The sequence below is a fragment of the Typopeltis vanoorti genome, chromosome 7 (assembly GCF_054136105.1).
Source record: "Typopeltis vanoorti isolate ZY-2024b chromosome 7, IOZ_Tvanoo_1.0, whole genome shotgun sequence".
NCBI classification, from domain to species: Eukaryota; Metazoa; Arthropoda; class Arachnida; order Uropygi; family Thelyphonidae; genus Typopeltis; species Typopeltis vanoorti.
In genome coordinates this window covers 14,232,853-14,255,043 of record NC_143555.1, presented here as the reverse complement: position 1 = coordinate 14,255,043, position 22,191 = coordinate 14,232,853, and the positions used below count along the sequence as shown (strand labels likewise).

Genomic DNA, 22,191 nt, shown 5'->3' with positions numbered 1-22,191 from the left:
AGTAAGAATGTATAACCAACATCTAAGCCTTTCCACAAGAATCTCGATGTCATTATGATAGATCACAAAGGCTAACTTCAAAGAAAATTCTACCACGAATTGAAACATGCCATATAATGCTTATGTGAGTTCCCCTTCCAGCTCAAACGAAAACAAGCAGCAATAAAAATCAACCAAGGGTTGAAACTTTGTGCGAGTTGACCCCACCGATAATGAGAAGTTCTGTCAGAACAATAAATGACAACCCATCGTGAATGTCTTGAAACTAAGAAATATATAGTGAATATTGTTATGACAGTTGCAGATGTTATGGAATTTGGTTGAAGAGAATTAGCATTTCAACTCAAAAATTGTCGGTTCCATTTGTCTTTGGGTCGCATGATCTTTTGTTAATACCGCACCAATCAAATTCATGTCTTCATAGCTGCTCTCTCCTGTAAAACAAAATTTAACTTGTATGTATTGTACATACAAGTTAAATTTTGTTTATTTAACTTGTATGTACAATACATATATTTTTATTTTATTAAAATTTACAATACTTTTATTTTATTAAAAAAAGGTAGAATAATTTACAAGCATATAACGGATATCATATGTAAATCGTTGAGGTGCCAGCAAAATTCTTGGGCGTGCCATAGGTTCGCCACCACTGCACTAAGTAATGAAGCTGAAGCATGTCAACTGAGAGTAGGCTTCAAGCACTAAGCAGCGCCCCCCCCCCCCAAAAAAAAGGGGGTTAAATTGAGCTAAATACTGGCTTTAAAATGGGATGAGGTTTTTTTATGTGAGAGAAGGTGTGCAATGTAAAACACTTTTGCTAAATATTTGGCTAATTTTTGTGGGTGAATCAATGACATCTACAATTGGGTGTAATGGCACATTCTGTTTAGGAATTTTAGGTAGTCTATATATATATGTGTATATGTATATATATATATATATGTATATATATATATATAGGTATCTAGAATTATAAGGCTTTAGTATATTAGTAACTTAATCAGGCCAGGAGGTGACTTCACAGACTCCTTCAACAGTTGCCTCCTGGCCTGTTGAAGGATATGAAGTTATTTGATCTGTGTATTGGTAGGGTCATAGTCTAAGGGAAGGTAAGTTAAGTGATCCTTAAACAAAGAAGCCAGTTTTAACGTGTAATCGTAGTAGTAGTTTAGACCTACTGTGGCATTTCTTATCAGAATTAGTAATTAGTATTTTATTATTCTTCCTGATTTCCAATAGTGCTTCATATTCTTTGTAGGAGAGGTTACTTTTTGGAGGTTTTGCTTGAATCAGTACACTGGCAACATCATATCTGATATTGCTGACAATATGAGCAGGAAGGCTAAGAATCCCATGTTCAATCCGAATCCTAATTTCTTCTGTAGGAATTTTTATAGGTGCAAGTGCATAGTTGTGGCAGAGATACAATGCATTAAGCATTACAGAAATCTTTAAGGATCATCCAAAGGTCAGCATTCAGTGTTGAGTAGGCTCTTCTTGTAGTGCATAAATAGCATTGTTTGTGTCAGCAAACAGAATGCGAGTAATCCCAATCTGTTCATGTAAAAAGGCAAAGCTAGTGCATTTGTATGCAGAGAAACTTTGGTGAATTAAATCGGTGTTTCAAGTTAGCACAATCAGGGATGACATTATTATCCTGACAGCATTAGACTATAAGGACTATATCTCTTCCACCACTACTGCCCCTCAGGTCTTGCTGATCATACTATGTTTTAGACACCAGCCATAGAATACTGTTGGAAGAAAGCCACTCTATTACACCACAGCAAATATAAATATGAAAGACTTTTCCTTGAATCTGCCTCTGCCCTGAGAAACTATCCTAACCTCAACAAATTTGGTTGTATGAAACTGTCCCAAATTTGGGAAGCTCTCATCCTCCGTACTTCAGTCCCAAGTGCCAAGGATGCCCAATTTAGCCACTAGGGGCACTATTTAGTATAGACCTACCCTCAGATGACATGCTTCAGCTTCATTACTTAGTATAGTGCCTGCATACACACCCCATTATATTTTGTTCCTTGATGATGGCAATTTGACTTTGCCAAAATAATGGAAGTATTAATTCAATTTATTTGTTAATATATTAGTCTATGTTGTAATTTCCTTTAAAAAATACTGTTATGAAAACAGTTATGATTTGCTTTTTAATAGGAAAAAGTTTTTTTTAATAAATTATTAACATAGTATTTAAGTTAATATGCTAGATATCTTAAAAGAAAATGTGGCAATTACCATTTCCATGTCACTAGTTTTCTGTAATAATTCTTTATCCTTGGACTGTAATTTATTAGTCTGATTTTCAACAATATCTTTTAACCTTTGTATGGCTTTTAAATCTTGATCTGATAAACAACCTAGAATGAAACATTAAAGCAAAGAAATAGAAAACTAAGCAGCTATAAATCTGTTACCATAAATAATTAACTTTTTTTTTTTACAACTATACAATCTCCCATAATGAATGTTTATTTTCTTGATCATCTAACTGGAGTAATTATTTGGACAATGGATCAAGTGTTAACTAATAAATATTTATTAAACCTACTAGTTTCACCAAACTTTAGCTGTTGGCATCTTCAGGGTACAAGCACTTTGGTTAAAAACATTACACAAATATGAATAACTGTAAAATTCTAATGATTATAGTTGCAAACTAGTAGGTTTAATAAATATTTATTAGTTAACACTTGATCCATTGTCTAAATAATTACTCTATACAATCTCCCATATCAAATCTGTACTAGCTGGGGTTCTATTTATATTTTGCTGAAAACACTGCACATAACACAAACCTATATGATAAATTCATCTGTATACACAAAACCAACAGTCAAGCCATATTTACATATGGTATTTAGACATGGAGCATCACTACTCAATGAGCAGTTAATATCCAATAGCTCTGGAACAACATACCTTCAAACAATACTAGGATATATAAGGCAAGATCACATTCTTGAAGAATGCCAGCAAAGACACCTAACAGAAACAACTAAAAAAAAGTCAACTAGATAGTTGGGACACCAGCTTTTATACATCCACCTATTTTCAGTGCACTTGTTCTCTCTCTCTCTCTACAGAACAATGGACACAGAGGAAGACCAAGAAAATGGTTTTGGCATTACATAAGCAAACTTCTTTTTGAAGATGAGGCTCATGAACCATCTGACATTTGCCATTTACCATGCACAAGACAGAACAACTCAGCTCAATTTCTGTATTCTGTTCCTATATATATTTCTCTATTCATACATGAATAAATGATGATGATGATAACAATACATTTTAATATTTCTTTGTACTACATAAATCCACAGTGAATAAACACTTCCAACAATGTTAAAAATATACTGAATATTTATCAACAGAAAATTTTTTTTAAATTAGAGAATATATCAAGCGACTCCATAAAGAATTAAGAGCCTTCGTAGCGCAATTGGAAAAACGCCGGTACGTTGCACCCTTCAATTGGAAAAGGCCTAAGTTAGATTCTCGTCATGATGGGAGGAATCTTTATATGGACTTTTTCAATCGAAGGTGAGTTAGCCAATCTCATACGGAGATAGCAGAGTTTTTCTCCCGGAAACTTGGGTTTTTCATCCCGCAGTTAGCCGATCTCATATGGAGGTAGCAGGGTTTTTTCTCCCAGAAACTCGGGTTTTCATCACATACAGACAAATCAGCCTTTAAGAACACATGCAATTTACAGACAAAAAATACCAGCTATGGCAGTAGTGGGCAGTAGATGGCACTGATATTGTTGATTGGTGGTAGAGGTTCGGTGTAGTGGTGGAGATGGAGAGTTGTACAATAGGTGTCCTCCCGCGATGAGTCTTCGGACTCCTTGGAGGTGTCACAAATAATTTTTTTAAATTTTTTTTAAAATAATAATAATAATAATTTATTACATATGACACATACATTACATAGTTTTGATTACGTATAATACAACATTACATACATTTCTTTACATCTGATACATTCAATGTATTCTGATAATTTTTTTTTCCGCAATAATAATTATAATAATTTATAACATATGATACATACATTACATACTTATCATTACACATGATACAACATTACATACATTTGTGTACACATTACGTACATATGATACTTTTTTTTTTAATTTTTTTTTTCTTCGATGAGGTGTATTTTCTCAGCTTTCATCCTCGAAGCTTATTTGTGAGCTTATCTGACATAAGCTCATAAATTATTAAATTTATTATTCTCAAATAATATATATATTTGAGAATAAAATTTCAAATATATCTAGAAAACATGTAACATATGCAAATAAAAATTAATAATTTTTATGGCTATTTTGTCTATTTTTCTTTAGGTATCCCTTTTATGATGTTATTGGCTTTTTACTCAATTTTTTAGCGCATTATTGATGTTTTAAAGACATAGATATATGAAGAATATAAAGAAGGAATAATTTTAGACATACCTTTGTAGGACGTTCTTGGTTGTCTTCTTTTGGAGCAGCATCAGGTATATAGTGATAAACATTTATATATCATTGCTGAATTATGACAGGAGCCTCCGTAACTCAGTCAGTATAGATGAAGCCCTTGAGTTAAAAAAACCTGGGTTTGATTCCTGTCAGCGACGTAAGAGGAATCTTTATCTGTCTCTTTCGACTAAAGATGATTTAACTGGTCTCATACAGAGGTGGAGGTTCCCCTCCAGTAACTTGGGTTTTTCATCCCTCAAAACAGGCAAACCAGTCCCATGAACACATACACACACATGGCTACAGTCATAAAATATACTAATATACTACGGCAAGGAAAGCAACGGGAAACCACCTTGCTCATAATCATCTCCCTAGTATGGTGGCATATAGCTACCCCAACCAGCCATATAGCTGAGGGAATAGGATAGGAAGTATGACAGAGAGGAAGGGGGAGGTGGAAAAAATGGTGACAGAAAAGTGTTGGAGAATTGCAGATAAGATAAAACAAAGAATTCACAGCCCACCCTTAAAACCTAGGTTTTTTATGGGTGGGCTATGAATTCTTTGGGTGGAGAAGAATAGAAATTTTTAGGGGAAAGGAGAAGGATACAATATGATGAAGCAAGATTAGGAACAGGGTGCAAGCCATTTCGAGAGTGTCATCTTCGGAGCACATGCGAAAAGTGGAGGCTATGTCATGCCAACTTAGTGTTTTTGTCATGGATGTATTTGTGTTGTTTTCTATTGGTTGGAGCTTCCAACTCTTGGGGATTATATAGGAGAAGTGAATGTTTATGGAATTACTGTCACATTTTATGGCTATTGTTTCCAATATTCTAAGCATCGTTTCATTTTCTTGTATATGTACTATTATGGCTTTGTCGATTTGCAAGGTATGTTTCTGTTCAAGAGTGTGGGGTGTTATTAATGTTTTCCCTGTATTTTGTTTCTCTTTTGATTACGACATTTCTTATTGCTTAAGTGTTCTAGGATTGATATATTGAAGCCACGGAGGTGTTCCTGTAGTCTTGCACATAAAGATCTGATTGTGGAACCTGTGTATTTTTATTAACAAAACATCACAGTTTTGTTGGCATGTATTTGTGTTGAAATTTGTATACCATCCGTGTTCTAGTATATCTTTGTATATATGAGATTTTGTAGGTTTCAGGAGTGTTGCCAATTTGGTTTTCACGGGTTAGCGTAATTTATTAGCTGTGTTGGGCAATTTCATTTTCTAAAACAGGAAAATACAGAATTGGTTCCAAAATTATGTTTGAAAACATAAAAATAACATGAAAAAAGAAGCAGAAGAAAACAGAATATACCTGAAAATGAAGTATTTAAATTAAAGGAAATGATTGCAAGATAGAATATTAGTACAACACTCTTCAGAAAGAGCTTATTCCCATTTGTTGAAATTTTATAAAATGTGAGCATACTATGAATGTCTGTATGTACAGTAAAATAATCCATAAAACCCAAATTGTGTAGTTTACAAAAAAGTCCATTTGTAAAGATAGAGCAAATAAAATCAAGTTTCGTTTGCTATGCAACTCAAAATCATCCAAGTAACTTGAATAGGAGAACATTTGAGAGACCCGCAGTTGCTGTGGCGAAGCTGCCAGTACCTTGTCTCCGCGAACAGGCTTCCACCGATCACTAGCCTTTGTTAACTCTGTCAACTGATGTCTTTAATGGTCGACTTTGAATAAACCAATCAGAACTCTGAAAAAGCATTCATACGTCTGCAACTCGTTGGCAAGGTAAGTTAATGCATTAACAATATTTTGAGCACTAGCCCATAAAAATGTCCAAAAATGTCATAAAAAAAAAGATTGTCATATTCATCAAAATTCAAGTTAAAAGTTATCAATTACACAAAAGAACATGTAAATAAAGCTTCAGAGAGACAGTCTGGACCTTCCAACTGAATGTATGATTAGATAGTGGAGATGTTTAAAATACTAATTTCTTAATTCTGGGTTGGAAAAAGTAGGGATCATCTTACACATGGGCGAATCTTATACACGGAAAAATACAGTAAATAGTTTTTTTTTCTATTTTTGTATTACTTGGCTTCTAGTCATTAAATTTCTTTAATTATGGTGTATGCTGAGTAAATTGAATTAATTAAGCATAAATTGAATGTCATCAAAAACAGGAATGGAGCATTACTAACAGAAGCGTTGGAAATCAAAAAGGAACTGCAGAGCAGAGTGGATAAAGAAAATGTGGAGTCCTCTCACCAGGAAAATTTTGATTTGGAACTCCTCCATTTAGGCATGAAGTTGAAAGAGCAGTTAAGCAGCTTAACAGCAATAAGGCCCTAGGTGCAAATGAAATCCCAGCAGAGTTAATTAAAGCCACAGGGGATGGAGGGATAAGAGTGTTTCATAGATTGATTACAAGGATATGGGTGACAGGATCATGGCCTAGAGACTGGAAGAAGTCAGTTTTCATACCACTACATAAGAAAAGTAACATGAAGGAGTGCAAGAACTATAGAACTATTAGTTTAATATCTCATGCAAGCAAAATTTTATTGAAGATCATGCTAAATAGGATTGAGGCCAAAGTTGAGGCAGAGATGCCAGAGGAACAAGCAGGTTTTAGGAAGGGTAAGGGCACCAGAGATCAGATCCTTTGCCTTAGATTATAGAAAAATATAAAGAATTCAGACTCCCTCTGGTAGTGTGTTTCTTAGACTGCTCTAAAGCTTTTGACTGTGTTGAGCATGTGAAACTGTGGGAAGTAATGAAAAGAATGGGTTTTCCTCAACATTCTATCAGGTTGATAGTAAACTTGTACAGGGAGCAAGAAGCCATGGTAAGAACAGGTGTTGGATTGACTGATTGGTTTCAAGTTGAAAAAGGAGTTAGGCATGGATGTTTACTTTCTCCTCACTTCTTTAGTTTCTATGCTGAGGACATCAAGCATGCAGCACTGGATGAGCTCAGGACAGGAATTAGGATAGGAGGTAGATTGATCAGTAATCTGAGGTATGTTGATGATACAGTACTCCTTTGTAATGACATGGAAGAACTAGGATTTCAACTCAATCCTAGAACAAAGATTATGGTTCCCAAAGGAAATACAAACAGAAAAGCTCTTGAGAAACAAGTGTACCTAATGGAGAAAGAATTGAGGACGTCAGCAAGTTTGAGTACCTGGGATCCATTATTAATGTGAAAAATTGCTGTTCAGAAGACTTCAGAAGAAGGTTAGGAATGGCTAAAACAACAGTCAGAGACCTGTCTAAAATCTAGAAGGATGAATCTATCTCCATGAGAACAAAGTTGAGGATTTTGGATGCAGTTGTTTTTTCCAACAGCGACTTATGGATGTGAGACTTGGAACCTAAAGATGACGGATTAGAAAAGGATAGTTGCTTTTGAAATGTGGTGTTACAGAAGGCTGTTGAGGATATCATATACTGAAAGGCATACAAACGAATGGGTATTAGAAAAGATCAGTAGAACTTTAAGGCTCCTTAAGGATATTGACAGAAGAAAGTTAAAATATTTTGGACACATAAAAAGGATGGAAGGGGGATTTCTCAGAACAGTAATTGAAGGTAAAGTTTCTGGAAAAGAGGAAGGGGTAGACCATCAATGAGATGGATGGATGGTGTGTGTGGAGTGACTGATCTTCAGAGAGTTGAGGCTGCCAGAAAAGCAAATAACAGGACTACATGGCAAGACCAAGTCTTGCCATGTAGTCCTGTTATTTGCTTTTCTGACATCACCAAGCATCAGAGTGACCACACGGCATCTGTAGGTGCCCAGTGAACATATAGATAGATAGCTGAGTAAATCTGTTGCATCACACACACACACACACACACATTTTGTGTCTCTCTCCAACCACATAAGGTTGTCAAGTATAGTATATCAGTACTGTGGGTGAGTTAAGAAATTTTTTTTAATCGTTTTAATTATTTTACTGATGAGGGGTGTTATTTTACTTAAGGGTCAAAGCTGTAAAACTGAGAGGAGACCTTCACATAGCCTTTAAAGGAATGTGGAGAACCGACAGGGCTTCTGACCTAATGTCCAATCCTCACCTTCTCATGGTGCACCCTGTTGGGTATCTACTTGGATACTGAACGAACGAGGATGGGCTGGCAACTTGGGATTTAGCCGACCAAACTGTATTCTTATTGGTTAAACCAAAATAAAAAATGATGGTACAACATGACAAAATTTCATGCCGGCTGGGGCGTCGCCAAGTTCAACAAGGCCCCGTTGATTTCGCCAGGGAACCAGAGTGAGCAGTGAAAATTTAGCTACTGGAACAAATCTGAAAACACACCCTAACTGAACATCATCAGAGTTAAAGATTGGCAGTATCAACATAAGAAGCCTGAATGGCAAAGAAATGGAGCTAGCTGAGGAATCAGATAAGTACGATCGACATAATAGGGGCGACTAAAACAAAAAAGACAAAAACTGATGAGATCTTTCTGGGCAATAAATACAAAATGTTATATTCAGGCGATAACAATCAAGGAAAAGAAGAAGTAGCCTTAGTATCATAGTATTCAACACAAAATACGAGGCTAATCTTCTTGAATGGCAGTCAGTCTCAAGTAGAGTAATGTGGGAAAATGTGAGAATGAGTAACTGGACAAAGAGACTTATTTGTGCCTATGGTCCCACAGAAGGTTCACTAAGGTAGAAGTGGAGGAATTTTTTGAGGCTTTAGAAAAAGCAACTGACACAATGAAAAAGGAAAAGTTGGTCTTTGTTGGGGATCTAAATAGCAAAGTAGGAAATGATTGTGAGACATACAAAAATATTTGGGGAAAATTTGGAGAAAAGAGCAAAGCTAATAATAATGGCAAATATTTGTTGGATTTCTGCTCAGGACTGGTTATTACTAACACAATATTCCAACATAAAAATGTGCACAACATGGAGAGAAGAGGCAAGGAATAAGAAAAGTCTCATTGACTATGTTATTGTTGATAGTGATGTTTTCTCCCTGGTGCAGGACACCAGAGTGTACAGAGGATTTGAAATTGAAAGTGATCACTATTTAGTCTTGAGCAGGATAAAATTGAATTTCATATTGAAAAGAATAACGTGTAAGAAAGTTTTAAAGCGAATAAAAGTTGAGCAGCTCTCAGATGTGAACTGTAGACTAAAATACACAAAGTTTATTGAATAAAAAATGAAAGAGTTTGAGAACAGGAATCAAACTTTGGAGATTCAGTGGCAAGCCTTGAAGAAAGCCCTGATTGATTCAGATAGAGAGGCATGTGGTGAAGTTGTCTGCAAGGACAGAAAAATTAAAACTCCATGGTGGACACAGGCACAGGCTGACTTATTTGCCAGGATGGCAAATAAGTCAGCTTGTGCTCTTAGAGAATACAGAGAAAAATGCAAGAATGCTAAACACTGTGTAAAACTAGCTAAACAAAAGTCATGGGAGGACTTTGGCAAGAATATAGAAAATAAATATCAAAGAGATAGCAAAATATTCTGGAGGTTGTTGAAGAAACTTAGGAATGGAGGAAAGAGTGCTGTAAAAGGAGATGATAAAGGTGACATGAAAATGGGAGAAAAAGATATCCTTGAAATATGGAGTAACTACTAAATGAAACAAGCAGTGATGACGGCACAGTGGTAAAAAACACTTGCAGCAGAAAAAGCCATCAGAGGCTTGAATTGTGGAAAGGCAGCAGGAGTAGATGATATTCGACCAGAAATGCTGAAGTATGGTGTTATAAAAGTCTTACAGTGGCTGCATAGTTCAGAAAGCCTGGACCGAGCAACGAATTCATGATGGTTGGAGTAGAGCTCTCATAATACCCATATATAAAAAGGGAAATAAAACTGAATGTGAGAATTACAGAGGTATTTCCCTAATGAGTGTTCCTGGAAAGATCTATGCAAGTATATTTGAGAAACTGTCAAGAAGAATTGCAGAAGAAAAGCTTGGTGAAGAACAAGCTGGATTCAGGCCAAATAGAGGCTGTCAGGATCAGATCTTCACTTTACGACAAATAGTCAAGAAAGCATGGGAATATAACAAAGATCTGTATTTAAGTTTTGTCGATTTGGAAAAGGCATAGTACAAGGTGCCAAGAGAGAAGCTATTCAATATGCTACAGTTATATGATGTCAATGGGGCATTATATCAAGCAATACTTGTTTTTATTTGAGTTGCAAGTCAGCAGTTAGAATTGAAGTACAGGAAGATGGTTTAATGTTAAATCTGGTGTGAGACAAGGATATACATTATCCCCTCTGTTATTCATTATCTATATGGTTCACATTATGAAAGAAAGTAGTATTAAACATGATATCAAAATTGGAGATGCTAATGTCAGCTCTTTGCTTTATGCGGACTATGTTATACTTCTACTACAAGAAGAATCCGCTACATGTCTGCAAGATTCTCTGACTAAATTGAATAACTGTTGTAGTAGATATGGTATGAAGGTCAGCAATAAAAAGACAAAGACAATGAAAATAGGCAGAATCATTGAAAATGTCAACTGTGTTGTGAATGGAGAACCTGTGAAACAAGTAAAGCATTTCAGCTATTTAGGCACGATTTTTAGTGAAGATGGTAAATTAAATATAGAAATAGACAACAGAATCAGCAAAGCTGGGATGGTGGGAAGTCAATTGAATAAATTCATATGGAATAAGAGAGAAATTAGTCGGAACACTAAATTAGCTGTATACAAGACAATGTTCAAACCAGTTTTAACTTATGGATCGGAGAGCTGGGTCAGAAGTAAAACACTTGACCAAAGACTAGAGACCGCAGATATGAGAGTCCTGAGAAAGATTATAGGCGTGAACAGATAGCATCAATGGCAATATCATATTAAAAACGAGGATATTAGGAAAGAACTTGACATTGTCAACATCCAGGAATGCGTCAGCAGAACTAATCTCAGGTGGTATGGTCACTTAAACAGAATGGGCGAAGAAAGATTAGCAAAACAAGTGTTCTCTGCTAGGTTGGCAGCAAAACGACCCAGAGGAAGACCAAGATATAGGTGGATTGATACGGTACAAAGTGCCTTGGACGATAGAAATATAAGATCTGATAATGTTGGAGTCTTGACAAGTAATAGACTGATTTGGAGGAAAATTGTAGATAGGAAGTTAGTAATGATGTAATTTTTTTCATGTAGTACTATCATATCCTGTACACCCCTTGAGGGTACATGGCAGGAATTTGATGATGATTATTATTTTACTGATTTTTTTGTATTTTTTATTTACTTTTTACATAGTCTGTAATCCTGGTCTAGACACCAAACAACTTTTTCAAGCCACTTCAAGACCTCAAATAAATGGACAATGGTCTCGCACTGGGCCATGAAATTCATTGCTCACCTAAAGACAATCACAAACATGTATGCCCATGGTGGGATTTGAACCTGCAGCCTGTTGGTGAGCAGATACACTAACTACTTGGCCATGCCATCAAATTGATTATAACATGCCTTTATGATCCTTAGAGAAAGTTTTTCAAATGTGATCAAAGTCTGATGTGAAAATCAAGGAAACACAATGAATGGCAGCAGGCAATATTGAGGCAACAATCAATCATCATTAATCAGACATCCACTGTCTAGTTCAATTAAACTTTCTGAAAATTATAAACAGTGGCAGCTGGTAACAAAAGAAACAGGTGGGGCCAGGGGCCAAAAACAACTTAATTTTTTTATATTTATATAGTGGGTTCAATTATTGATTTATAGTTATTATTTCTATTACAATAATGTTTAGTCAGAATCCACTGGTGCATTGAGCTATTAATTTTTTTAAATTGTTAGGATGTAACATACGGGCTCAACGTATTAATAACACGAAAACTCGAAAGATTTGCAGTTGCGGGCATAGCTCAACGGCTAGAGCAAAAAAAAAAAAAAAAGAAGCTCAACGTACTAGAGCAATGAACCAGAAATCCAAAGATGCTGGTTCGACTCCAGCTGGCCATCCTCCAAAATGTTTTCATTTTTCAAGTGTTAAAAGAAAAAAGTTATTATTTCTATTATTTATTTTATAAATCAATGTTGAAACTTCCGAGAAACGTTTTTTTCCAATAAACTGTCGATTTTGTTCATAGTTAAAATGTATTATTTATGGACGTAATAAAAATTTAAACTTAAAAATAAATTAAAACAAAAAACGACAACAATAATTAAACACACTAAAAACAATAAAACAGATCAACAACGAGAATAAATAATAAGAGAATGAAAGAATCGCCTGCTATTTACGTACAAATGCAGTGACTGGGCCAGACTAAACTGGCCCCAAGATAAGCATTGCGCCCGGTAAACAAACACGATCGCTAGTGCACGTGCTCACAATCAAAGAATCGCGCGCTATGTACGTACGTGAAAATACAGTGACTGGGCCAGACTAAACTGGCCCCAAGATAAGCGTTGTGCCCGGTAAACAAACCACGACTGCTAGTGCACTTGCCTCATACAGGCTCTGTGTTCTACACGTATAAAATAGGGCCAGCCATGGTTGGCCCGAGACCATACTAAGTCGCATTATACAATATTGCCACAAAATACTACAGTAATTTTTTTATTAAACAATAAAACGTGTTGGAAATAGATCAAAAAATAATAATTACAAGAAACATATTTTTTAAAGCTACAATTATCGGGCTAGTTATACAAATATAGGTGGGGCCCAGCCCCTATAGACGAGCCACCCCTGATTATAAACATGACAAATGAAAACTAATTTATAGCATCCCTACACTCATGCTTATGCATTCAAATTTCATATCTAATACATCCTCAACATACACTTAACCTTTAGAGATAATTTTCATAATCATTATTTTGCTTCAGAGACTGTCATGTGAAGGCTACAATCACACAATATCAATAAATCCCCCAAAACAGCTCTATTTTATTTCCTCTCTAGCTTCTGTTCATTCACATTACTCAAATACCAAAGGTGAACCAATTTCTCCTGTGTAATCATTAAAAAAAAAAAAAAAAGATTTACTTTAATTGAGATCCCATGTATATCCCAATATTGAGATCCCAAGTTTTAAAGTTTCCTCATAAAATAATGACATACACAGCTCTCAGTATAATTTTCTAAAAAGTAACTAACAAGTGATTTCCTCGTTGCAAATAATGATCTTCATTCATGCTCACAAAAAACTATTCATAATAAAGTTTTTTTGAAGTGCATAATGTTTACTTTGAAGTATACTTTGGTTAACGACAATATCTTCTCAATGAGGACACAAAAGCATTTATCAGATTGTAATATCTCTCCTACAAACACCAAAATAAAAAAAAAATAAAAAAAGAAATCAAACAAAATACTCCAAATTATAAAAAATACAAGCTATCCAATTATGCAATGAAAAATTATCAAAAACCAGATATTGAAATCCAAACTGCGATTACTCCAAATTTTCCTAGGGATCACAAATACTGAATAAAACCAGCCAAGTATGCCAACATACACACAGAGGAATGGTAAAAGTGAATCTAGGTGCATACATATTTACAAACTTATCTATAAACACAATAGTAAGCTTAAAAAAAAAAAAAATACATATATATATATATATATATATAAAATTTACCCAATCATTTCATTGGTCATCTGCTTGATAAGTTGAAATTAGATGACCTCACTATTACTAATTCACACACATCATATCTGTCGATTCAAAAGTCCACAGGTTTACTAGGTATTTTCAATGCAATTCAAAGATCACTTTTGTATAATTATTGTTCTTGTAAGGTGTTTATTTCAAAAATTACTGGTTTATATTAGCTTACTGAATTGTATTATAAAAGGAAATGTTAAATCCATTTAGAAATCCTATAATCCTTTAACTCCTGTCCCCTGAATTCCATCTAAATTAAAGGAAAAAAATTATTTAAAATTTTCCATTCTCCCTAGTATTATCACGCACCAAGTTTTCATTCTCCATTTTTCAAAGAAAAAAAGTTTTATGCTTAAAGTCCTTACCTTAACTGAACATAACTTGTATCAGACTTAACTTATATCAGTTTCAATGAAGGTTCCACAATGTACAGTATTTAACATGTTTTAATTCAGTTTTTATTATTATTATTATTATTAATTTTCAATGCATGAATATTAATTTTTAAAGTACAATATAAGCATTAAATCTACATACCTTGGCACTTTTGTGTTAAAGAACTTTCTTTCTCTTGAAGAGAACTGTTAAGCCGTATATTCTCTTCCTGCAGCCTTTCAACTAGTTCTCTTAGCTGATTAGTTTCTGTTCTCCAATTTTCTTCTATTTCTTCTAGCTCCTATTATTTAAGAGTATCTTAATATCAAAAGTAAATTCTCAGATATATTAAATAAAAATTACTGTGAATAATAAACTGAATTTATAATCACATTAACAGGCCCAGCCAGTGAAATAATGGCAGGCAAAGCCCATTTCAGTTATAACATATACAATAAACTGCTCATTACACACGGTTTACTGTATGCGGAATTCACATATTTTACATTAAGCATTTTATTCACACATTCTGCATGAATCAGGTTGGATGCAAGTTACTGTCCGACCACAGATCTCCGACCCTAGTCTGGCAACTTACCAAGAAGAGTCAATTCGTGTTGAAGGGGAAAAAGAAATAAGCTGAATTGATCACCAACACGCAAAATCGCGTGCTTTATATGTAAAATTTTCCAACTGTTATACAAGCAAAATAGTTACCACTTTAAAAACTACAATGTTCATAAAAGTTAATTTTCCGACATGCAATAATAAACAACTCATCTCACAAGACGGATTGATTACCCTATTATCGGAATGGGGTCTTCTTCTGACATGTGCAGATGTGTCGGGTCTCATATCTGTGGGCGTACAGTAGTAGGATCTCGCATACCCCCCCCAATACAAAGAGTATGTGAGATGAGTATGGCTTATGAAAACCTGAGCAAAAGCAACATTCAAGCCCCTCCATTTGTCCAGCAGTGCTTTTAAACATACAGAGCAGAACACTTTGATTTTGAATCTGTCTGTAGAGACAGTTCAAAATCAGTCTTCAGTGGGATCTACAGTGTCTTCATTATTTCAGACTGCAATATTTAATCAGATCCTGCCAGAATATGCCAACTCTACTAGTGCACTGCACACAACAGAGCATGCATTAAATTATATAAAACTGAAATGCTACCAAATGGACATTTATACTGATTTGAGAAGCGCTCTTCAGGCACATAGAAGTCTGGTATACCAATATCTAGTGCTCTGCTGGATCCAATACAAGCAAATATCAAGATGAAACTTTGTTCTATCAGATAATAAAAGTTTCATCTGGATGTTTGCAAGTATTAGATCCCAAATGACACTTGGATCAAGAGGAAATGATGCTGCAGCTTGGTAAACTCATTCCTTGAGATAGTGTCATTTGCTTGTCCTCTGTATGGATTATTGATAATTATGTAATAAAAATTAATATCTCAGTGATGGACATCATGATGGAATAGAACGAACAACAATCTATACCAAATCCTTTCATTAAGACAAACCGAACTCACTAAGTGAGACCTCTAATGTTCTTTGCCAGGAGCATAGCAGAGTTTATACTCTGATATTACTAATCAAGAAATTTATAAAATTTCTTGATTTTCTTGATTACCATAACTGATACTTTGAAGTATCAGTTATGGTAATCTATGGCAGATTACCATAATTGATACTTCCCCAATTAATATTGCATATTAGACTTATATAAGTACTTTTGTCCATTAACTCACTCCACACCATTCCTCCTTCACAACCTACACACTAATTCATTTGCAATCATGACAATTCTAGTCAACTAGCCTCCATCACACCATGGCAGCAGACTCAATCTTTACTCGTTTCACTCTTTGCATTTGCTTATGTCAGAAATGCTGTCATATCTTCCTTGTATTACACACACTTGTCACTGATCATATGTACCTATCGATATAATCATCTCTTTCACTTTCCCTCTTTGCATACTAACAGCATCACTAAATCCTTAATGTTTGCCAGAGGGAAAAGATTCATCATCACACATTTCTCAACTCCACATTATGAAGTCTGCATACAAAACTCTCTCCTTACACTGCCTCTTTTGCTCTTTCTCCTTCCTCACTTATGCTTCTCTGCCAAACCAGAGAATGACTCTCAGAATGTACAAGCAACTTGTGTGATGGAACAGTGTCTCAAAAAAAAAAAAAAAAAAGGGGGTAACCAGTGTTGTGCCCTAAGGTTCTGTTCTTGGGATCCTGTGGTTTAACTTGTTTATAAATGACATATCACGTGGACTAACTGGGAAACTTCAGTTGTTTGCTGAGATGATGGAAAGTTGGGGAGAATTATAAGTAGCACTGCTGATGTTAAGTCCCTTCAGGAAAATTTGAATAGACTTTTGACTTTGACAAAACAGTGGGATTGTAGTTTTAATATTAATACATGCAAGGTGTTGCACTTTGAAGTGCAGAAATATAAAGCTGTGTACTATACTGATCTTGTTGTACTGCAGGAAGTGGATGAGATTTGAGATGTGGGAGTGATGACTGATAGGAGACTGAAGTTTAGAGGGCAGATTGCAAGTGCCACAAAGACTGCACATAGCAGTGTTATGCTAAGAAGCACACTAACGGGTTAAGGGGGTCATTGTGCCACTGTATAAAGTACTATTGTGATCTGATTTGGTCACCTAGTTTTCAACGTGATCTGGAGACATTGGAGAGGGACCAGAGACAAGTGACTAAGACAATGTCAAGACTCCGGAGCTAGCTACAGAGATAGATTGAAAAAACCTGGATTACAGAGCTTGCTGGATAGGAGGAAAAGAGGGGGTATGATACACATGTGATTTAAAACTAAATTTTCAATTAAAGATTTGAACCGAGTGGAATTTTTAATATAAGCTGAAGATGACCGGTAAGTGAGATTAAACATTTAGCTAATTGTCTGGATAACTTAAAAAACTAAAAAAAAACTTTTTTTCATCATAATCATAAAATTCCTGACATGTACCTTCATTCAAGGGGTGCACAAGATATCATAGTACTACATGAAAAATTTACATCATTACTAACTTCCTACCTACAATTTTCCTCCAAATCAATCTGTTACCTGTCAAGGCTCCAACATTATCACATCTTATATTTCTATCTTTTAAGGCACATTTTACCACATCAATGCACCTATTTCTTGGTCTTTTTCCTGCAAACCTGGTAGAGAACACTTGTTTTGTTGATCTTTCCTCTCCCATTCTGTTTAGGTGACCATGCCACCTGAGATAAGTTCTGCTAACACATTCCTGGATGCTAACAATGTCAAGTTCTTTCCTAATATGCTTATTTTTAATATGATATGGCCATTGATGCCATTTGTTCACACCTCTAATCTTTCTCAGGACTCTCATATCTGCGGTCTCTAGTCTTTGATTAAGTGTTTTACTTCTAACCCGGCTCTCAGATCCATAAGTTAAAATTGGTATGAAAACAGTCTTATATACAGCTAATTTAGTATTTTGACTAATTTCTCTCTTATTCCATATAAATTTATTCAGTTGACTGCCGACCATATCAGATTTGTTGATTCTGTTGTCTATTTCCATATTTAATTTACTATCTTCACTAAAAATGGTGCATAAGTAGCTGAAATGTTTTACTTCATCTATAGGTTCTCCATTCAACAATGCAGTTGATATTTTCAATGTTTCTGCCTATTTTCATTGTCTCTGTCTTGTTATTGCTGATCTTCATACCATATCTATTACAAAAGTTATTCAATTCAGTCAGGCAATTTTCACTTTTCTTTCCAGGCACTGTTGCAGACTTGTAGCGGATTTATTTAGAAGTACAACATCACCCACATAAAACAAAGAGCTGATATTAACATCTCCAATTCTGATATCAGGTTTGATACCACTTTCTTCATAATGTGATCCATATAGATAATGTACATCCTCCTAGTCTGACACCAGATTTAACTTTAAACCATCTTCCTGTACTTCCTTCAATTCTAATTGCTGACTTGCAACATGAATAAAGACTACGTATTGCTTGATATAATACCCCACTGACACCATATAACTGTAGCATTTTGAATAGCTTCTCTCTTGACACCTTGTCATATTGTTTTTCCAGATCTACAAAACTTAAATACAGATCTTTGTTAGATATCGAAGAATGACGATACATTCGCCCTTTGATTGGAAAAGGCCTAAGTTCGATTCTCGTCATGATGGGAGAAATCTTTATATGGGAGTTTTCAATCGAAGGCGAGTTAGCTGATCTCATACGGAGGTAGCAGGGATTTTTTCTCTCGGAAACTCAGGTTTTTCATCTGCATACAGACAAAATGGCCATTCAGAACACACGCAATTTACAGACAAAAAATACCAGCTGTGGTGGTGGCCAGTAGATGGCGCTGATGTCGATGATTGGTGGTAGCAGTGGAGACAGAGAGTTCTACAATAGGTGTCCTCCCGTGATGAGTCTTCAGACTCTTTGGAGGTGTCACGAATAATAATAATAATTCCCATGATTTCTCAACAATTTGTTGTAAAGTGAAAATCTGATCCTGACAGATCCTAACCTTTTGAACTATGCAGTACAGCCACTGTAAGATTTTTATACCCCCATACTTGAGCATTTCTGGTCGAATATCATCTACTCCTGCTGACTTCCTGGAAGTGTCATATAATAATAACATTACTCCATACATCAAGGATATCTTTTTCTCCAGTTTTCATGTCATCTTTATCATCTCTAATTCCTTTTACAACACTCTTTCATCCATTTCTGAGCTTTATCAACAACCTCCAGAATATCTTGCTGCCTTCCCGATATTTATTTTTCTATGTTCTTACCAAAGTATTCCAATGGTTTTTGTTTAGCTAGTTTTACAGTGTTTACTTTACTTACATTTGTCTGCGTATTCTCTAAGAGCACAAGCTGATTTATTTGCCAGGAACTTTTGATATGCTTTCTTCTCTTCCTTCACAGTCTCTTTAACTTCCTGTGTCCACTATGGAGTTCTGATTTTTCTATCCTTGCAGACAACCTCACCACATGCCTCTCTGGCTGAATCAATCAATGTTTTCTTCAGGGCTTGCAACTGAAGAAAACATTCACTGGCAAGCCTCTGCATAACTTTTATTTGCTTTAGAACTTTCTTACATGTTATTCTTTTCAATATGAAATTCAATTTTTTTCCTGCTCAAGAATAAATGGTGATCACTTCCAATTTCAAATCCTCTATACACTCTAGTGTCCTGCACCAGAGAGAAACATCACTATCAACAATAACATAGTCAATGAGACTTTTCTTATTCCTTGCCTCTTCTCTCCATGTGAATTTGTGCACATTTTTATGTTGGAACATGGTGTTAGTAATAACAAGTCCATGTCCTGAGCAGAAATCCAACAAATATTTGCCATTATTATTAGCTTTGCTCTTTTCTCCAAATTTTCCCAAACTATTTTTGTATGTCTCACAATCATTTCCTACTTTGCTATTTAGATCCCCAACAAAGACCAACTTTTCCTTTTTCATTGTGTCAGTTGCTTTTTCTAAAGCCTCAAAAAATTCCTCCGCTTCTACCTTAGTAGAACCTTCTGTGGGAACATAGGCACAAATAAGTCTCATTGTTCAGTTTCCCACTCTGATATCTGCCCATATCTACTTGAAACTGCATGCCATTCAAGAAGATTAGCCTCATATTAAGTGTTGAATACTCCTTTTCCTTGATTGTCATTGCCTGAATATAGCATTTTGTATTTATTGATCAGAAATATTTCACCAGTTTTTTTCTTTTTTGTTCCAGTCACCCCTATTATGTCGATCTGGTACTTATCCAATTCCTTAGCTAGCTCCATTTCTTTACCGTTCAGTCTTCTTATATCGATAATACCAATCTTGAACTGTGGTGATGTTACAAAAGTCTTCCAATTATTATTCAACTGAAATGCTTGTTTTTGGAATTTGTTCCAGTAGCTAACTTTTCGCTGTTCACCCTTGTTCCCTGGCGAAAACAATAGGGACCTTGTTTAACTGGGCGACGGCCCAGCCAGCATGAAATTCTGTCATGTTGTAATATCATTTTATATTATGATTTAAGTCGATAACAATACGATTTGTCGACTAAATTCCAAATTGCCAGCCCATCCTCGTTCATTCAGTATCTGGGTAAATACCTAACAGATGTACCACAACAAGGTGAGGATTGAACATTAGGTTAGAAGCCCTAGTTGGTTCTCTGCATTCCTTCAAAGCTATGTGGAGGTCTCCTCTCAGTTACACAGATTTCACCCTTAAGCACCCCTTAAAAAACTTTTTTTTAAATGTTATTGTTCCTCTGTGCTATTCATTCCATTAAACCTAGTAATTAGTTTGAATCAACACATGAGCCTTGATACCAGACTCCACTTAAGGCTAAGCTTATGAAAGGCTTAACATAATATATGGCATACATCAAGACAATTTTTTATGAAATAAAAAATTAATGCAGATCTCATGCTCATTAAACACAAATGGATGTATAGACGATTATCACTCATGTTGATGTTTAGCGAAGAAAACTTATCTGGAAGTAATCATTAACTAACTCAATTTATTTAGCTATTAAATTAATAAGCTAATATTTCACTTTGGTCACCAAGGCATCTTCATGGGCATAAAGAAAAAATATTATGCACATGCATGCAACCACACTAGCAGGTTTCAAAATGGTCTCCCAGACTGTTGTTAATGTAATGCAACTGAATTTGTTTAGATTTATAGTAAGATGTTGGAAGTTTTTTTTTTTTTCACACTTGGTTAGACTATGCATGCAAGCACACTAGCAGGTTTCAAAATGGTCTCCCAGACTGTTGTTAATGTAATGCAACTGAATTTGTTTAGATTTATAGAAAGATGTTGGAAGTTTTTTTTTTTTCACACTTGGTTAGACTATGCATGCAAGCACACTAGCAGGTTTCAAAATGGTCTCCCAGACTGTTGTTAATGTAATGCAACTGAATTTGTTTAGATTTATAGAAAGATGTTGGAAGTTTTTTTTTTTTCACACTTGGTTAGACTATAATAAATTTAGTTTAATCCTTTATCCAAGTGTAAGCAAACAAAGTTTGCGCCTGAAGTATCTTCAGGACTAAGGCAACTCGTGGGCCAAGCTCTCATCACTCCTTATCTTAGTATTTAACATAATGCGAAGCACATATCCTTGCAGACATGTATAATGCTATGCATTAAGGGAAGGGCCATTACCCAGACCAGTTCCAACCTTTATTGAGGTCTCATTGGTGGGAGCCAGACCCAGAGGTGGTGATACTAAGGTGGAGGCAATGGAGAAGTCATATTTACCTATGCGAGTTGCCAAAAGGTGTCTCACCTTATTATTAATTTTCTCTAAATCCAGAGTAATTTAATAATAAGGTGAGACACCTTTTGACAACTCATATAGGTAAATATGACTTCTCCATTGCTTCCACCTTAGTATCACCACCTCTGGGTCTGGCTCCCACTGACGAGACCTGAATAAAAGTCGAAACTGGTCTGGGTAGATGGCCCTTCCCTTAATGCATAGCATTACACATGTCTGCAAGGAGATGTGCTTTGCATTATGGGAGATACTAAGACAAGGAGTGATGAGAGCTTGGGCCACCTTTACATGAGTTGCCTTAGTCCTGAAAATACTTCAGGCGCAA

General features: G+C 35.3%; 1 protein-coding gene across 1 annotated transcript in view; it reads right to left on the bottom strand.

Moving 5' to 3' along the window:
• LOC150104495 (RILP-like protein 1) overlaps positions 1-22,191 on the bottom strand; it is a 99,054-nt gene that overhangs the window by 69,717 nt on the left and 7,146 nt on the right. The window contains exons 2-3 of the mRNA XM_090395666.1: positions 14,654-14,792; positions 2,260-2,381 (exon numbers count right to left, since the gene is read on the bottom strand). Of these exons, the coding sequence (XP_090251792.1) occupies positions 2,260-2,381; positions 14,654-14,792 (261 nt within the window). The remainder of the gene's footprint in view (positions 1-2,259; positions 2,382-14,653; positions 14,793-22,191) is intronic.